The sequence below is a fragment of the Armigeres subalbatus genome, chromosome 2 (genome assembly GCF_024139115.2).
Source record: "Armigeres subalbatus isolate Guangzhou_Male chromosome 2, GZ_Asu_2, whole genome shotgun sequence".
NCBI lineage: Eukaryota > Metazoa > Arthropoda > Insecta > Diptera > Culicidae > Armigeres > Armigeres subalbatus.
In genome coordinates this window covers 111,403,254-111,423,871 of record NC_085140.1, presented here as the reverse complement: position 1 = coordinate 111,423,871, position 20,618 = coordinate 111,403,254, and the positions used below count along the sequence as shown (strand labels likewise).

Here is a 20,618-nt window from a genome sequence, read left to right as displayed (position 1 = left end):
CTAACTAACTTATTTTACTTCTTATTCAACCATTGATCCGTGTATCGTTCAATACATCTTGTAGGAGAGTGATTAGTGCTTGTGTTCACTGCTTTTGCTTTAGAAGTTTTTACTTCACTTGGTTCAGACTTTTAATTTCATTCTAGATGGTTTTCATCTTCAATGTAACTATTAGGAATTTATTATTTTATCATTTCTTTTAATTCTATGCTGTTGATTATATAGCTACCAACAAATCTACTGTTTTGCGAAGAAGGCTTTCACTGCATTATTTCATTGCCCTATGCATAATTATTTGCAAAGAACAGAAGAGAAACTCTCCGAAATTGTATGCAGTACATTTTTGGTTATTATTATGTTAAGTGTTACATTTGTGTCGGTTTCAAACAGGCAATTCATGATTTCACATTCCATAACATCATAACATTTTCAACGAAAAAATAACATAAAGAAAACCAATTGTATTGCTTTATCCTGTTTTCATTATAATTAAAGCTATGTACATTTATTCACAAAGGATGATAATCTAAAAGTAATGTAAAACTTAAGTCATATGAATATGATTCGAATTGGGTACATCATTGTTGCCACATTTTTTAGTGTGTGCCTTATCTTCCCAAAGTTCGCATCGTGCTAATTTCACCATTTTATTTCTTGACAGTGTTATTATTATTGTTTGGATTATTCGTGCCGTAGTAGAAGTTCTGGAGGGAGGTGCCAAGAGAAGTGTTGCCAGCCATCTTTGACGCACTATTGCTAGTCAGCACATTTGGTTGTTGCTGTTGTTGCTGAGAGCTAAACGCTCCAAACTGGCTGAAGTATTGCTGCTGCTGAAGCGTGGGAGCCTGAGCATGCTGCATGTAATCGAAACTGGCGGGATGTTGTGGACCTCCGGTAGAAGGCATCAATTGATCGGTCATCATGTTGTTTAGGGAATATTGTTGCTGCGCGGAAGAGACGGTAAGCTGTGAATAAGAGCGAATATGATGACATTAGGGCTGCAGAATTCAGCATAGCTTACCCCGATTCTCCCATTTCTCATAAACGAGTATACAATATACTGCTCGTCTTCAATATCTCTTGCAATATCTTATTAATTTGAAGTTCTCGGAAATCTTAAAACTTCTGTTTTTTGTGTATAAGTGCCGAGGGTTAGAATAAAGACAAGACATTACTATAAAATCATGTTTTAAAATTAACAAATAAATAAGTGTCAGATGTCTCGGATTATACGTGGCAATCCCAGAATTAGCTTACTTCTCATGCATTGCCGGGCGTCTCGGAAAACGTCCTGCATTTCATGATGAATCTTCAAAGTCTGAGAAATCTTTGGAATAGTAGTAAATGAAATGAAGAAAATTTGTAATAGATCCGAATAATCAGAAGAAACAAAATATAATTTGAGTAGTCTATAGAGTCTACTGAACTTGGAGAACGAGGGTTTGAGTAATTTTGAGAATCTGGACAATTTGCTCAAGACATTCTGAAGGATCAGCAAGAGTTGAGTTGATTGGCAAGACTCTACATAATGCAGACATCTTAGGAATTTGAACCTTTTCATTAATCTAGAGGGTCTAAAGAATGTAGAAATCATAATGGTTTGCATGATTTACGGAATCAAAAATATCCTAAGACATTCTGAAAAGATTAGGTCATGACGATGCTTTGAATCGGACGAAACAATCAGCTCCAGAATCTGGAAATAAGGGACATGAAAAATGTGTAGATTTCTCTTGCGAGAAATAGGCTTCCATTATGCGATGTTTTACTTCGTACACGGTGTGTTTGTCCGAAGAGTTTTCAAAAAATCAGTACCGTGGAAGCACCATATTTGACGCAGGTCCAAACTTGGCGCACTCTTAAATCAAATGATGCAGAAAACCTATGTTCGCCAAAAATATATCAACGAATCAAGCTAGATAGCTTTATTTGCTCTTCTTCTTTGCATATATGGCATAAAAAGCATATTATTAATGAAGAATCAACATACCCGAATAAAATATATGGAAGTCATACTCATAATGCGTCATTTTTTTTTTGTTCTTAGCCACAATGCTAAGGATCGAATGATCATTTTTTCACGCAAAATAACTTTTGTGAGAATCTTTTACCCCTACCTACAAACAGCTGAGCATTATGAGTAAGCTTTACCTTTTACGTTGAACATTGCAACATTCGATCGCATTTTTCAACCCAAAATGTTCTGCGTCAAATTAGGCTCCACAATGCATTGTGATGTTCCTAATTAATCTTATCATACGAATAGACAAGGCAGTGCAGTTGAGGTTTATTACTCAATAATAGTCTTAGGAAAAGCAAAATGTATTCATTAAGTTTTAACTAACTCTCAACTACTTTAAATATTAGTCAATATTGGATCATTCCACTAAGTGTCCAGCCCATGATAGTATAACTTATACTGCTTTCGATTTTGATGCGTTTATTTAACGCGTTTCTTACGGGTATTTGGTAATTATGCTCTTTTTATATGCTAGTTTTAGAATTCTTGCGAGAAAACAATATTTTAATATATATTAGTATCATATAATTCAATTTTCCTTTTATTGTACGAAATTCTAACAAACCAAAATAATGAACACATTTTCAATTTGTTACTCTGTCGCTTTCCTGTCGCTACTAGTCGTGCAATCCTGAATATGAAATCAAACAAAAATATGGCTGCCTTTCTCATATAAGCTTCAGTTTATGTTAATAGTTCATTGAAAAAATGTATATAGATGGGCAGCTCATATTTTTTTAGATATATCTGCCGGTCACGTAACACTTGCAGATTGGTAGCTTCAATGTGGTTCTAAAAGCGTTCATATACAAGTTGCGTTTTCTGTATCCTTCTCAGTTTAGACAGAAGCTATACGAACTTCTCAGTTTATAGATTCAAAATTGCAGATTACCAAAGAAAGTTATTTTTTTATTACAAATACAACAGACCATGGTAGGCTGGTTATGTAATGAAATGTAAGAGTTAATTTTCCCGTAAATATATATTTTGACATGATTCTTGCATCTAAATAAGAAGCATTTTGAATGATGTGCAGAGTTCATGAAACTAACAAAACACTTACATCCCACAGAGCATATAACTTGCAGAACAACTGAACAAAAAAAAAAATGCCTCTTTGTATAATTAATAAACTTTTTATTTTATATCGTACCAAGTTCTATTACACTGTCTTTATATAATAAAAAAATAAGGCATTTAATTGATTGAGTTTTAACATAGTTTTAAAGTGCGTCAAATTAGGAACAACTTTGCGTCAAATAAGGAACATAGTAAAATTAGTGCGTCAAGTTGGGCACCTCAAGTACTACATAAAACAGATTAAAAACTAAGAAATGCACTTATATTTCGAAGTTTCATTATTTCTACACATTCTATAATAGTAGTAAGCTCGTTATGCAGAATATTAAGCGAATCCATATTGAAATTATTTTTTAAATAATGATTCTTTTAAAAAATTTCTTAACTGCGTCAAATATGGTGCCTCCACGGTATCTCTAAAACACTCACTGCTCCATCTACAAGAAAGGCGACAAGCTTGAGTGTGAGAACTTTCGAGCGATCACCATCCTTTGTAGGCGGCATGCCTACAAAGTGATATCCCAGAGTATCTTCCGTCGTCTGTCACCATTAGTAAATGAGTTCGTGGGAAGTTATCAAGCCGGCTTCGTTGACGGCCGCTCGACAACGGACAAGATCTTTACTGTACGGCAAATCCTTGAAAAATGCCGTGAATACCAGGTCCCAACGCATCATCTGTTCGTTGATTTCAAGGCGGCATACGACAGTATAGACCGCATAGAGCTATGGAAAATTATGGACTAGAACAGCTTCCCTGGGAAGCTTACCAGACTGATCAAAGCAACGGTGGATGATGTGCAAAACTGTGTGAAGATTTCGGGCGAACACTCCAGTTCGTTCGAATCGCGCCGAGGACTAAGACATGGTGAAGGACTTTCGTGCCTGTTGTTCAACATTGCGCTAGAAGGTGTCATGCGGAGAGCCGGGTGTAACAGCCGGGGTACGATTTTCAACAGATCCAGTCAATTTATTTGTTTCGCGGATGACATGGACATTGTCGGCCGAACATTTGCAAAGGTGGCAGAACTGTACACCCGCCTGAAACGCGAAGCAACCAAAGTTGGACTGGTGGTGAATGCGTCAAAGACAAAATACATGCTTGTGGGCGGAACCGAGCGTGACAGGGCCCGCCTGGGAAGCAGTGTGACGATAGACGGGGATACCTTCGAGGTGGTCGAGGAATTCGTCTACCTCGGATCCTTGCTAACGGCTGACAACAATGTTAGTCGTGAAATACGAAGGCGCATCATCTGTGGAAGTCGGGCCTACTACGGGCTCCAGAAGAAACTGCGGTCAAAAAAGATTCGCCACCGCTAAAAATGTGTCATGTACGCTAATAAGACCGGTTGTCCTCTACCTACGGACATGAAACATGGACAATGCTCGAGGAGGACTTGCAAGCACTCGGAGTATTCGAGAGACGGGTGCGTAGGGCCATCTTTGGCGGTGTGCAAGAAGACGGCGTGTGGCGGCGAAGAATGAACCATGAGCTCGCCCAGTATCCAGAAGGTAGCTAAAGCTGGAAGGGTACGATGGGCAGGGCATGTTGCAAGAATGCCGTACAGCAACCCTGCAAAGATGGTGTTCGCTTCCGATCCGGCAAGTACGAGACGACGTGGAGCGCAGCGAGCGAGATGGGCAGACCAGGTGCAAAACGACTTGGCGAGCGTGGGGCGTATACGAGGATGGAGAGATGTGGCCTCGAACCGTGAATTGTGGCGTCAAATTGTTGATTCAGTGTTATCTGTTTAGATGTAGACTAAAAAAATAAAAATGAAATGAAAACACTAACTACACGAAAGTATAGGTTTTCCTTTTTCACGTAGGTGCGTTTTTAAAATGTTCTATCGGGGGTCATTTTTCCATACATTTTTGGGGGGGTTAAATCGGCTATCATTTGAGATTTCTATGTAGTTTGCACCAAAAAAATAGTGAAAAAATGAAAATTGTTCTAGATCCCCCGATAGAACTTTTTAGTTCCCCCACTATATGAAGGGGGCAGCAGGGACCATGTCCAAGGGCTTGACGACCCCTCCCCAGCTGTCTGTGAGTCAGGGGGTTCTGCCTAGGAGGTGGTGGGGTTGACAGGGGGCGCTGTTAATTCCCTCCCAAAAACCACATCAAGCGACCGTGTGCCGCTTAAAGCATACAAGCCCCTAACCCCGAATCCCAAGGTGTCAGGCGACCCGTGCCGAAGGGATGAATGGCCTGGGGGGTGAAACAATTAGCCAGGTCGTTAACGGAGCCTGTGGAGGTTCCACAGAGTGAGGGCTGCTTCGGCGGCAAGCGGGTGGCAGTGGGTGGTACCCACACACCCCCAAGTGGTGCACATGTGGTGCACGGTGCTCCCAGAAGCGAATATTATCGCACTTTCATGAACCTCCGTGGTTTTCTCACGAAAAGAAAGCTTTGAGCATCAGGAAAAGGATACGGCTAGTTTTAAAATCTTTCATCGGTGAAATTTTGAATACGCCCTATTTTTAAATTGTATGGTTTTCCCCATATACATACATGTTAGCTGCAAAATATAAATATATAGTGCTTTCCTTTTCAATAGTAATTAAATCAAGTATTGTTGAAATGCAAGTAGCAATACAAATAAATGAATGTTTTTCGATATTTGGGTAATGTGTCCAGCCCAAGTGAGTTTGTCATACAATAAAACTGGTCGAACTATGAATGTGATGGAACAACAGTGCTGAACGCGTAAGTTTTTGCTCTTAATTGCAAAGTTTACTCTCCAGATTAGACAATCCAAAGTTTTCAAGGTAATAAACCCATATGTCAAGACATGTTATAATATTGAGTAAGTGATATGTTCCTAATGATCATGAAGATCGATCACGAAAAGCGCCGCAACTTAGTTTACGCTCTGAGTTTGGAAAGGAAATCCTAATAAAAGATGTGAGAAAGGCCAATTCACTATTGCATTATCACGAAAAATTCAACGAATTTTATTGGATAATAGGTATTGTAAGAAAAGTGTCACATGTAAGCATAATAAATTAAAACAAGCATAAAATATTCGCTTTCCCAATGCATCAGTAATTGTCTGAGCACAGAGATGTAAAATTGAATGATTAAAATAAGAACAAATCACTGGTTACAAAAACTTACAAGGACAGATAAATCAACCCAAAACATGAGTTCAAAAAACCTACTGAAGAGAACATCGCAACAAAATTTACCCAAAATTTGGGTAGTTTTTCCTGTCTTTGATTCTGATAGAACGAGAGCAAGATGCAAGCACCTCAGTGGGGTAGTTCGGCCCAATAGCCCAAATTTGAGTGAATTTAATATTCTCAATTTTCTGTGTATCAAAGTTTACTTCGGGTAAGTTAAATCTAGATTTCAGTATTTTTTTTACATTTGATTCAAGGCAAACTACCTAGTGCTAGAAAAGTAATTTTATTTAAAATAGGGCTATTGGCCAAAAATACGGTTTTGACTGAAGACAACCTGTTTTGGGTAACCTTATCCTGGTGCTCTAAGCTTTCTTTTCGTGAGAAAACCAAGGAAGTTCATGAAAGTGCGATAATATTCGCTTCTGGGGGCACCGTGTGGTGCAAGCGAATGGGAGTTGGGGGTATTACTCGTAATACCCCCACCGAATGAGGGACCGAGCGTATGGGGGAACACACAAGTAAGTCTCGCATGGTACGCATGGTCGGTAGTTTTAGAATGACTGAAGTCTGGTGAGGCCTGGCAGGGAGTGTCGGGGGGCAGATATCTCTGCGGCACCTCAGAAGTAGGGGACACGAAAGTCTCGCTGCGTCTGGCAGGAGTGTCGGGGGGTTGATGCTTCTGCGGCACCTCAGAAATCGGAGACATGTAAGGTAAGTGGTGCCTCCCCGTTGCAGGATGGGGAGACCATCACACTGGCTGAGGACTATCTGGGCCTCGAAATGTCAATAGGTGGGTGCTGCCTGCAAAGTACCTTACGGAGACCTATTGACAGTATCAAAGCCTGGGTAGGTGAGTGTTAGGCACGCTTGACGTGCCGGGTGTTCCGGCCAGAGTGGCTGCTTAGGCAGTAGTGTGATCCGGCTGTCAGGGACGGAATGAGTGATGTCTCGCTAGGCCTGGCAGGAGTGTCGGGGGCAGATACCTCTGCGGCACCTCAGAAGTAGGGGACACGAAAGTCTCGCTATGACTGGCAGGAGTGTCGGGGAGTTGATGCCTCTGCGGCACCTCAGAAATAGGAGACATGAAAGGGTCTGCCTCGTAGCTGAGGTAGGAGCGGCATAGGAGCCACCAACCTAGGGTCGCCTCCGGCTTGGTTGACAAGTGGTGCCATTCTGTTGCAGGACGGGGTGAGCACCATACTGAATGAGGACTGTCTATGTTGTGAGATGGCGGCATTGGGGTACCCCCTGCAGGGTACCTGGTCTTCCCTTGCAGTCATTCAAGCGGCATAGGCAGGTGAGTGTTGGGGCACATGTGGTGCCAGTATGTCTTGTGCAAATGTGTTGCATGGGGAGTGTCGAAGAGTTGAGGCGCATACGTGCACTTGTGCACGTCATGGAGGGGGCGCAATGCCCAATAGTCATCCCCCGAAGTATTGCTTAATTGCGGGCCGGGGGAATGACTGGGAGGAAGGAGTTGGTTTTAGTGGGTCGGGAGTGGTGATCCCATCCCCACACTACCTGGGTTCGCCTCCCAGGTATCTGGTTGCAGATTTCTTTTACCTCCGTTAAAAAAAAAAAAAAACTATATGAAAGAGGAGAGCATATACTTTCACGTGGTGGGTGTGTCAGAGATACTGATTTTTGAAAAATAATGTTTCCTCATAGAGACACCGTGCGTATGATTCGAAACTTTACCTCGTTGACTTCTTAATACTTAATGGTATTCGCTTTTAGAGTAAATATGGTGGATTTTGATACGTTTATAGAACCATAATGTTGGACAACGGTTCTCACTTTAGAAAATGTATCTATTTTTTAATAGACAATTATCAATTATTTTAATAGACAATTATAATAATAGACAAATGTTTTTTTCTTCTTATTGGCACTACATCACTTACTGGGACATATTGCCGCCACGCTGCTTAGTGTTTATTAAGCTTCCACAGTTATTAACCGCGAGGTTTCTAAGCCAAGTTACCATTTTTGCATTCGTATATCATGAGGCTAACATGAATACTAGGGAAGCCGGGACAATTTCCTAACAATAGCGCATCTTACCGCTAAGCTGAGGAGGGCCCCGAAGTTTAAATACAAATCAAAAATAACAGTTCAACGCTACTCTGTGCACGATCAGTGTTTTGTTTAATTAAAGAGATAGACGTTAATAGCGATTGATTATTAAAATCTGCCAAGACAAAGTGCACGGGTACGGGTAGAGGTCGGTGGTTCCATGGCATTCCATAAAAAGGCTAGTAACTAGTAACATTCTACACAACGGAACCTGAGAATCCTTGATCTAATAGTGTAACAAGTTTTCGTCGATTACGATGAGGATCAGTTATGGTGATAGATTACGCTTCTACCTTACTCCAGCGGTGTCAGGCCATTAGGCCGAAGGCCATTCCCGAGCAGGAGCGACGACCTCGATAACAGAAATTGGTATGAACCTGCCTGCTACACATCATCGCTTTGTCGTCGCGCTTCTTAGCGCATGGCCATAAGGTAGGCCAAATTCATTTACATATGTACAAGATTTTAGCAATAGCTTCGGATCGAAGTGACTAATAAATTTTCAATAGCAAACAATGGGGCCGAATTTCTCGTCGAGGGCAACTTGTTACGAAAAAATGGTCCTAAACATGAGTTCACAAATGTTCATACACGCACCCCACGCAGGTGGACTCGACACATCAGATGCTAATCTGAAATAAATTTCATATGAATCATCAAACACCTTCGCAGCAGAGTCTATTATATAGAGTTACGCAAAGAGGATCTTCTTAGGGCGAAGCCAGAGTAAACGCAACGTGCGATGCGACGCGACGCGACAGTGCAATTTGACAGCCTGTTGATAATGATTGTTATTCTTTTACGTGAGTCGCGTTGCGTCGCATCGCACGTCGCGTCTACTCTGGCGGGCACCTTACACTTATTCTGAATGATGCTCTTGTTATTCTGTTGCCAACTTTCACTTTTGTTCAACCCTTCAAGTGACTTCACGGGAGCGTTCACTTTTAAAGCTTTTTAATTCGATAACCTAGTCACCCAAAGAGTGCAGACACGTGAGTTTCTTGTTGCTACTTTATTGGGGAATGTATTGATGTTTTTTTTTTGAAGCTGTTACTAGATCAAATCTAATACATTTCAATTCTCGCGTAACATATGGTTACGGCTTATAAGCCAATACCATGATTTTTGATTTTCTGGCATGAACGATTGCTTTGTAAATTATTCTTCATGCTAGTTAAAACACTGTACTTGATATTTTTTAAGAAACACATTAATTGCTATTTTGAATTTCTACTTCAATAAATGAATTAAATTAGTCTTAGAAAATTTGTACCTCATTTTTCTCGGTTCAGCTTTGTTGGTTTTTCGGCCCTAATCATATGTTGCTCGAGAATTCATGCGTTTTAATTCGCCATAATAATCATTAGGCGATAACAATACTTCTGCCTCACCAACATGCATTTTTTTACTTTGCTCGATAGGTAGACGGTTTGACAGTTCAATAGGTAGATTTGGCTTCACTCTTTGCGTAACTCTATATATAATAGACTCTGCTTCGCAGTATTGCGGTATTGAGTTACCACGGAACCTGATTTTGATGCTTCTTCCGGAAATTCATCTGCGCTGAAACATAATTCACCTGAACTTATTTCAGGATCAAATTATATATAGGAACCAATTCTCACTGTAAGAGGCCTTACCCTTATGTAAGGTATAATATCTCTGGGGTTTTCAGACACACTCGTCCCCATGTCAGATTTTTTCATACACATTTTTTTTCTATGGAGCGTAAGAGCCTCCTTCCCTAAAAGCTTACGTTATTAGTGTACTGCCCATTACTACAATACGCTTTGAAAAGACCTAATGCATCTAATTTGAATCAGGTTATTATCCAGACCCAACTAAACTTTTTTTTGTGAGCCCTCCTTAGCCGTGCGGTAAGACGCGCGGCTACAAAGCAAGACCATGCTGAGGGTGGCTGGGTTCGATTCCCGGTGCCGGTCTAGGCAATTGGAAATTGGAAATTGAAATTGGAAATTGTCTCGACTTCCCTGGGCATAAAAGTATCATCGTGTTAGCCTCATGATATACAAATGCAAAAATGGTAACTTGGCTTAGAAACCTTGCAGTTAATAACTGTGGAAGTGCTTTCCCAGTGTGGAGGATGTAATGCCAATAAGAAGAAGAACTAAACTTTTGCTAAGCGCAAAATAATCTGATAATTTTTTTTGTTGGGGCGTAGAACCACTGCGTCCATTGAGTTGAACTTTTGTGGTATACCCCTGTACCCCTGATTACTGATTACTATGTATTCGCATCTAGTAGGTTGATCACAATTTGTCAAGTAAACAACCTACAAAGACTCGTCTTTTCCCAGTCCGGTATGATTGAGTTAATAAAACCCACTACCTTTCCAGGATTTGCAGTCCAAATATCTCCTGGTTGCATAAAGCCACTATTTAGAAATTTAGATCTACCCTTGTACAATGCATCACAACTGCAAAGCAGATGTTCCGAGGTTTCACGTTCCGTGCTACAGAAACGACAGATATCATTCTAAATCTGGCCAATATTTTTCAAGTGATGTCTGCTCGGGCAGTGTCCGGCTAATAGGCCAGTGAAGGTGCAAAGCAGTAGCACCTACTTTGCACGAAAGAATATCCGAAAGCACACCTGGAGACACCCAAATGATGAAACTTGCAACCAGATAGATCATGTTTTGGTGGATGGGCGCCATTTCTCGGATGTTATCGATGTACGTACATTCAGAGGTCCGAACATTAACTCTGATCACTACCTCGTTGTCAGTAAAATTCGATCACGGTTGTCAACTGTATCGAACGAAAGATCACAGCGAACGATGCGTTACAATATCCAGCGATTGTCGGCGGAAGGAGTATCGGCTGAGTACCACCAGAAGCTCGACGAACGGATAAGTGCAATCAACGTTAGCGACAACATCAACGATCTATGGGAGTCGATCCATGGAGCGGTGAGCACAACAGCACGAGAAGTAGTAGGCACTGCACAGAGGCGACCCAGGACGGGTTGGTTCGATGTGGAGTGTCAGAGAGTGACAGACGAGAAGAACGTTGTCAGAAGCCGTATGTTGGTGTCGGGTACCCGATCGAATAGAGATCGGTACAAGGAAGCAAGAGCAGCCGAAAAACGAAACCAACCGCAGGAAGAAGAAAGAATATGAAGAACAAGTTATTAGTGAGGCGCAGGAAAAAATGGAGCAGAACGATATGCGGAGGTTCTATGAGTCTGTCAATGACGTGCGGAGAAAGACAGCGCTATCTCCCGTCATGTGCAACGACCAACAAGGGATTTTGCTGACAGATAAAACCGAAGTGGCTGCCAGGTGGAAACAACACTTCGAGACATTGTTGAATAGTGGAAGTGGCGGTGGATCGGTGAGCAGAATAAATATTAGCGACGATGGAGTCGCCTACACTAGATGAGGTTAAAAAACTGTTAAAGAGCTGCAAAACAATAAGGCTGCGGGGAAGGACCAGCTCCCGGCTGAACTTCTCAAACATGGCTGTATGTAGCTTTATGAAGTTCTGCACCATATTATGTCGAAAATATGGGAAGACGAGGAAATGCCTGATAGCTGGTTGGACGGCCTCATTTGCCCTCTCTTTAAGAAAGGGCACAGACTGGAGTGCGCCAATTACCGAGGAATAACCCTCCTTAATTCGGCGTACAAAATTATGTCCCGTATTCTGTTCAACAGATTGCGACCGCTTGAGAAGTCCTTTGTCGACGAATACCAAGCAGGTTTTCGTAAGGGCCGATCAACGACGGATCAAATGTTTACCCTGAGACAAATCCTTGATAAATTCCGGGAGTACAACTTGCAGACACATCATCTGTTTATTGTTTTCAAGGCGGTGTACGATTCAGTGAAACGGAATGAATTATGGCAAATTATGCTTGAACATGGTTTTCCGGCGAAACTGATACGGCTGATTCTTATAACGTTGGATGGATCGAAATCAAGTGTAAGGGTTGCGGATGAAATATCGACGTCATTTGTTACCTTCGATGGATTAAAGCAGGGTGATGCAATCTCGAATCTACTGTTCAATATAGCGCTCGAGGGAACGATTAGGAGAGCTGGTGTGCAAAGAAGCGGTACCATTATCACAAAATCGCATATGCTCCTGGGATTTGCGGACGATATCGATATTATCGGGATTGATCGCCGTGCCGTGGAAGAGGCTTTTGTGCCTTTTAAGAGGGAGACAGCGAGGATTGGACTCACGATCAATACCAGCAAAACGAAGTATATTGTCGCTGGCAATCAACGTGGGTTCATTAGTGGTGGTGGTAGCGAAATGGTGCTGGATGGTGGAAAGTTTGAAGTGGTAGAAGAATTTGTGTATTTTGGAACATTAGTGACGTGCGATAATGATGTTACCCGCGAGGTGAAAAGGCGTATTGCAGCTGCAAATCGGGCTTATTACGGGCTTCGTAACCAGCTTAAGTCTCGTAGTCTGCAAACAAAAACAAAACTCGCGCTGTATGCTAATCTGATTCTTCCTGTGGCTTTATACGACCATGAAACATGGACGTTAAAAGAGGCTGATCGGAGTGTTTGAGCGTAAGGTGCTGCGGACAATGCTCGGCGGTAAACAGGAGAACGGTATCTGGCGGCGCCACATGAATCACGAATTGTACCAGGTGTATAAAGGGCTGGATATTATTAAGCTTATTCAACACGGCAGGCTACGGTGGGCTGGTCACGTTGTTCGTTTGCCGGAAGAACGTCAAGCAAAGATAATATTTAGTAGAGAACCCGGAAGAGGCCGCAGGCTTCGTGGAAGGCCGCGTACACGATGGCTTTTTGCAGTAGAAGAGGACCTGAGGGCGCTCAATGTTCAGGGCGACTGGAAGCGACTGGCCCAGGAGCGAGTCCAGTGGAGAAGGATACTCCATTCGGCGTAGGTTCATCGAAGAGCTGTAGACCATCAAGTATCAAGTAAGAAGGTGCAAAGAACTCTCTTGCTGAGCTCCAAGAGCTTTTCGGTTACTTTAACATTGGAAATTACAAATTTCTTTGATTGAGCACACTTTTCGCCAACCAACCAGTTGGTCATCAACCTTTGTGCTTCCCAGGATTTCAATTCCATTTTTATAGTACAGTATGATATACCGGAAAGGTTCTGGGCCAATAAACTGTGTATTTGAACCTCGCTTCGCAAGCTCGTCTGCCTTTTCATTACCTTCAATGCCACAGTGTCCTGGAACCCAGTACAGTTTTACGGAGTTCTCTTGGCACACTTTTCGCAATGAAAGAATGCAGTCCCAGACAAGTTTTGATGTACATTTAAAGCTACTCAATGCTTTGAGTGCCGCTTGACTATCTGTGAATATACAAATATTTGCATATCTATATTTTCTCTCTACACAGATATTAGCACATTTCATTATAGCAAAAATCTCCGCTTGGAACACCGTTGGGTAGTTTCCCATTGCCACTGAGGTCGATATCCCAGGGCCGAAGATTCCTGCTCCCGTTTTTGTTCCTATTTTTGAGCCATCTGTGTAGAATTTTATGGAACCGTCCCGAACAGTGGGACCTCCAACTTCCCAGTCCATATGTGATGGCTCACGTATGTTATAAGGAATGTCATAGTTCTCCACAGGTTTCATCCAGTCTCCACTCATATTCATCACTGGCTCATATTGAAAATTTTGTGAGATACTCAAGTGGCCCACTAAATCGCCTGACTTGAATAACTTCAATAGTTTAAGTTTTTGCATATTCTTTTCCGCTTCTAACTGCACGAATTCATACAATGGTAGCAGATTTAAAATGGCATCTAACGATTTTGAAGGAGTGCTACGCATTGCTTCCGTTATAGCAATGGACACTAACCTTTGCAGTTTTGTCAGCTTCTTCTGTGCAGTAGCCTCTTTTGTTTTTGGCTTCAATACAAGAGCAGCATATGTCAGTTTTGGACGAATAATGGAAGTATAGATCCACTTTATCATTTTTGGTCTTAAGCCCCATTTTCTTCCAAATGTTTTAGAGCATCTAGAAGGCACTAGTTGCATTTCCGATCGCACACTCAATATGAGCATTCCAGTTTAGCTTAGAATCCAGAATGACTCCCAGGTATTTGACCTGTTCACTAAGCTGAATTTCTAGTCCTCCAAGCTTTAGAGCTTTTAGATCAAGTTTCCTTTTCCTAGTGAATTACAATTTTTGACGGATTAATGCTAAGGCCTTCCTGAATACACCACGATTGGGTAAAATTTAGAGCCCATTGCATTCTTTCAGAAATGATATTGTCGAATTTCTCCCTCACTATGATGACAATATCGTCAGCAAAGCCTACAACCTCGAAACCTTTTTCTTCTAAGCTTCCTAGAAGATCGTCTACCACTAAGAACCACATTAGTGGTGAGAAGACCCCTCCTTGAGGGCAACCTTTGGTTGCCCATACTGTAAGAGACGAACTTCCCAGCTCTGAAGAGATTTTTTTTGCAAACATGGTGCGAATCCATTTGATAATGTTCGTGATCTGATGATACTCTAGCACTGGGACAAATATGCTTGGAATTATCAATTTTGTCTTCAATTTCGCAGCATAAATGCCCCACTGAATAAATTCCACTAAAAAAACAGTGTTTATCCTTTGAAACATACTAATCCATTAGAAATACACTTTTTTCATCGATATACGTTTATTAATCAAAATTTCCTTAGCAATTTTGCTACCAACTGAAAAATATGTTTCCAACTTCAATCGCATTTTTCTCAATTTCATATTTTTTGACATGGGACAGATATGCTTGGGACGGCAGTGTAGTAGTAGCATGAATATTGGATGGATGCAGTTTCTCATCCTGTTGAAAGAAAAGAAGTCAGAAATTAAGAAAGCTTTGATCACCGCGTGATTATCAAAATTAATTTATTGGCTTTTTTCGGTGATAATTATGCCACAGAGAAACAGACGTCTCACTCAACACATGTTCCATCGTTTACCTTTTTAACGGTGGATTCATTTTTTTGTAGGTGGTCTATCGGCCACTGATGGCGCTTTCATCGATATTGCTTGTTTTTGATGTTTGCGCACCACCGCTGGTCCAAACACAGTGAATTTAGAATTGGGCGATAATGATTCCGTGACGATGATTTTGATTGCATTTTGTTTAAAGTGAGACGTCTGTTTCTCTGTGAGTATACTACTCAAAGCGAAAAGGGAGTAGATGATAGTAATGAAGATACAGATTCGATTGACACCGAGCGGCAAGTGTGAAATGAATAGAAACTGAATATTAGCAGAGGGCTATATGAGAGAACAAGCATTGTTGAAATCGCTGTTATTCTGCCTAACGTCCACCCAGGAACGGATTGGATAATGACGTGGTGATCACTGTACCTGTCAGCCTGTCTTGGTACAGACAGTCTGTCTGCGAAAGCTGGAGAGCACGTACCGCTTAATGTGTCTCAGAGTAATATCTGCCTACCTCACGATATCACACGATGCAGCTTGCGTGATTGCGAGCATGATGCCAGTCGGGCTGGTCATCCGGGAAGACGAGGAGTGTTTCGAGCTACGTGGCACCAGAGGAGCCCGCGAACGCATCAGGGTGACTTCGGTTGTCAGAAACTTGATTATGCATATCTACAACATGTGATAGATTTAGTTCGAAAAAGGTATTGGAGGGCAACCGCCCCTTCGGTGGGCTTTGATCCCACGACCCCAGTTTGCATGACAGGTGCTTTCCCTACTGGGGTCGTGGGATCAAAGCCCACCGAAGGGGCGGTTACCCTCCAATACCTTTTCCGAACTAAATCTATCACATGTTGTACATATGCATAATCACGTTTCAGACATAGTAATTAATTTCCACACCGGGTGGCTTAATACCCGGCATAGAGGCAATTAACTTTGAATGTACTGACTTCGGTTGCCAGATGGCAGCGCGAGTGGGACAACTCTTCTAAAGGTAGGTGGACCCGCAGGTTGATACCTAACATATCGAGCTGGGTGGAGAGACTGAGACTGAGAGGAAGTTCACTTCCATCTGACACAATTCCTGTCAGGCCATGGCTGCTTCCAGCAGTACCTCCACAGGTTTGGGCACGCGGAGAGCCCCGTCTGCGCTGACTGCCCAGGTTTTGACGAAACTGCAGAGCACATACTGTTCGTATGTCCTCGTTTCGACGTCGAAAGAAGAGCTATGCTAGACGTTTGCGGTCGGGACACAACCCCGGATACCCTTATCCAGAGGATGTGCCAAGCGGTGGAGAAGTGGAACGCGACTGCAACCACTCAGATTGCCTGCAGCTTGCAGAGAATCTGGCGCGCCGAGCAGCAGTCGACAAGCATGACTAACTTGTGATTGGTTAGTTAGAGCGAAAACAGGTTGAGCGCGGGGAAGTGAATGAGAGGTTTGCACATGTCGAGGTAAGAGTGTCGCAGCGGGTGGCAACGGTAGTCGCCACCACGAGGCATGGCAGAGGAGTGACCGCATAGGTGTTAGTATGGACTGCATATGTCGGGGTAGGAGGGTCGTAGCGTAGAACTGTTGGTACCTATCGCTATCGATGCCTCGAGGCATGGCAGAGGTGTGTAGAGTGAGCATCCAAGACAGACTCGCGTGGCATGTCAGAGGTGAGCACCCAAATCAGACTCGCATGGCATGTCAGTGAGAACCTAAGTAAGTCCCACATGGTTTGCCAGAGCGTGTGTCAGGGAGGAGTGACAGGGTGTGCTACAGTGAGCACCCAAATAAGTCTCGAATTTGTGTGCTAGAGCGTGAATACGGTGGTAGGGTGAGCATCCAAGTTAGTCTCACATGGTATGTCAGTGGTGAGCATCCAAGTAAGACTCATATGGTGCGTCAGAAAGAGTGTCAGAGTGTGTTAGAGAGAGCACCCAAGTAAGACTCATACGGGACCAGTGAACGATCACATCTCTATGTGAACAGACGCGTTTTTGGTTCACTCGCGCGCTCGCTTACGGTGCTTTTGTTCAATCGTTTACGGTACTTCTACCAACGGTCGAAATGTACAGTGAAGCAACGGTTAACGGCAACTCGGCCGTACGAAAACCATTTTTTTGTTAAATATCTTGGCTGTGCATATGCACAGCACATGTTTTGAAATGGACAAATTGATATGAAATTTGCGAAAAAGAATCCACGTGTCTTGGAGGGACTCGAACCCTCGTACGAACCTTTTCGTACGACCGAGTTGCCGAATAATGTGCAATTAATTGTAATCAAGTGTCGGCCTTTCACCGTCATTAGTCGTTTGAGTACACGCGACCGCACACGTAAGGCAATCAAACTCATCAAAATGCTTTAGCCAAGCAAGCCTTTGGCACAGCAGAGTGCGATTGATTCACATTCTATATCAGTCCGCCCAGCCTGTTGTTGGGGGCATGGAGTGCGATCCTCTCGTTTAATAAACAATGTGCACTCGCTTGACTGTGGATATACAACAGTAAAGCACATGTGGAGATTGGACAAATCAAGCATCCGAAAGATATTCAATTTGCAAGCTAACCGCGGTGGAGGTTGGTACTCGGATTCTGATGGCTTTTCCGCAAACGTGATCTTTAAGTGGTCTTGTTGTGTAGGGGTTATCACGCATGTCTAGAGAATAGGAGGTTGAAGGTTTTTCGCAAATTTCATATCAATTTGTCCATTTCGAAACATGTGCTGTGCATATGCACAGCCAAGATATTTAACAAAAAAAAATGGTTTTCTTCGTACGGTCGAGTTGCCGAATAATATGCAATTAAGTGTACCTTTGATCAATTGAAATGTGGCTGTTCAAACAGTGAAGAGTGACAAATCGGTTCGGTCCGCTGTTGTGCGGTTTATTAATTTTATTTGGTATGGAATACTCTAAATTGTTGTAGGAGTATTATATTCCTTCATATTACCACACTATTCTCTCCCAAAAAAAAGTTTTGGATGGGTGGCCCATACTGCCCCAAACGGTGGCTCATATTGCCCCGTATAGTCGGGAACACACATCAAAATCAATACATTTTCAAAAGTGCATTCCAGCAATTTCCAAACGCATTTTTCATCATTCATCGATATAATATGAAAGGTAACACTCCCTAGTATAAGTCAACTACATTTGAATGATGATTTTTTGAGCTTTTCAGCGCTTTTCGGAACGATTTCCTTAGGTGGCCCATATTGCCCCGATCACCCCTAATAGAGGATGACAAAACAATAATAGCGGCAGCATTCAATATTAGGGTGGACGAAAGTGAAGTTTTTCATGATAAGATTAATTCTTCTTTTTTGATAATCAGAATAAGTTTCTTTTTGTAATACTGCAAAATCTGGTATTGGCTCCGCAAAATGTTAAACATGACTGAGCCTAAATAATAAACGACATGAAAAAAAGACTCATACGGGATGAGTGCCTGTGTGAGCGTGAATGAGCGTGTACATTAAGTACTGCCTATCCCCCAGAAGTAATGCTGGGAGGCAGTTCCTGGGGGAACCAGGGTATTAGTAGAGAGGGTAACTCAAGTAATCTTATGTTGCTTTGGTGGGTTTAGTGGGTCCGGCGGGCTGGCCTTCTGCCTTCCGCGCCAAACCCACTCCCTGAGTGAAGATTTCAGGTGTCTGTATGCAGATTTTCCTTCATCCATCTATAAAAGAAGGTGTGCCCTAGTAACATTTTGGTTTTATACTGGTTTTATCACACTCTCGTAGAGTAAATTATGGTCTTCAAGAGCGTTAAAAATGTTACTTGGGGTGAAGCTGTGACGGTTATTACTCGGATTGTACGAGAGCTGTAGTAGCACGAATATTGGATGGATGCAGTTTCTCAATCTTTTGCTCATCCAGGAACAGGGGGAAACGGAAAGTTGACACTTTAGCACTTTACATTAAAAGGCAGTTCAATTCAGTTCTAAATATAAACTTTGTACAGTAGTAGAAGTTGGTTGCATGCGTACATAATATGTTTGTCTTTGGTTGAAAGTGAAATAGCTTAAAATTAATACACTAAGGATAAATTTCTTCACGTCCGGGTTCATCGCCTAACTAAAGGCAATTAAAGCGGCCCTAAAACATAAAATTTAAAACAAATCAGAGCATACCTACCTATTACAATGACTAGATTTACCTGTAGATCAGACCATTCTTACTATTTTATCCTTTTTTGGCAAACTACAATTTGGAGATACTGTGAAATATCATTTTGGCGTTTCAGAATTCGCATGGTTGTGGATCGCTGGTCGTGTTTCGTTAAAGCTTTTTGAAGTGAATTTAGTCATTTTAACGTTCAAATTCATGAACATATTATCCGATGGCCGATATATAAACGAATCATGTAGAAGACATAGGAAGCAAACGGGAAATTGATCCGAACGAAAGTGTTTCATTCGAAATATAATTTTTCACGAACCAGACTATTCGGGTGATTGACCGAGTATTGCAAACAGTGGAATTGAACAAAACCGGAAACTTTCTTTCGTCGCTGTCCAGCAGAACTAGCTCAGCGTGGTTCTTAGCATAAATCGAAAAAAATAAATAGCACAATTAAGTTGGTTGGTTTTCTGTAAAAAATGCGTTTTTATTTAATACCATTTTTAGTGCTTTTCATCAGTTCGTGACAGCGCGGAAGTTTTGCTTTCTTTTCGTACTACAACAGTTGTTTGAGTCATCTTTTGTTTGCCGGACCCCCAATAATCGTGCTCACCGGCAAACAATAACTTTTTTTTCCTATCACCGTATGGAAAACACAGAATGGAACAGAACAAATTGCGCGTTTTTATAAAAAAAATGAACAAATTTTGTCTTTCATGTTGTTTTTATACTTTTTTTATTTGCCTAAAACATGTTTTATTTTTGTTCAATCCATTAGATGGATTGAGCTTGATGTGTTTTTATTTAATTTATATTTTCGCATGAATTATCTAAGATTGTCGTTGTTATAAACTAAACATTAGCCAAAATTGAAGAATTTGTTTATTGCGACCTACTTACATACAAGAGGAAACAGTGAAGGAAACTTAAATTATCACCACCTTGTGCGATCGTTGTTAGGAAAATTCATGCCTTGAAAGGGCACTTTTGAGTAAACTTCAAAGTCAACGTATATAATATACTGTCAGATTATATAAAGATCTATTTTTTTGCAAAACAATATACCAGTTGGCTTTTAGTGCAAGCACAACATAAAATATTGACTTAACTTGCTTTCGTAAGAGAAAGCTAATTGCACTGCAAGCACTGCACGGATTTTCAAAATGATGATATTAATATGCAAAAGGATTCATGTATTTTGGAGGTACTCTAAACCAAATAACCTCTTCCTATATAGACAGACGTGATTGCCTAGTCACAGTGCTCCACTACAATGCTATTTGGTAGTCTTG

At 41.7% G+C, this 20,618-nt stretch overlaps 1 protein-coding gene across 1 annotated transcript in view; it reads right to left on the bottom strand.

Annotated features, from left to right (window-relative positions):
- Positions 1–459: 459 nt before the first annotated feature.
- Positions 460–20,618, bottom strand: part of LOC134210664 (cyclin-T) — a 49,021-nt gene continuing 28,862 nt past the window's right edge. The window contains exon 9 of the mRNA XM_062686842.1: positions 460–965. Within this exon, the coding sequence (XP_062542826.1) occupies positions 648–965 (318 nt within the window). The 3' untranslated portion in view covers positions 460–647. The remainder of the gene's footprint in view (positions 966–20,618) is intronic.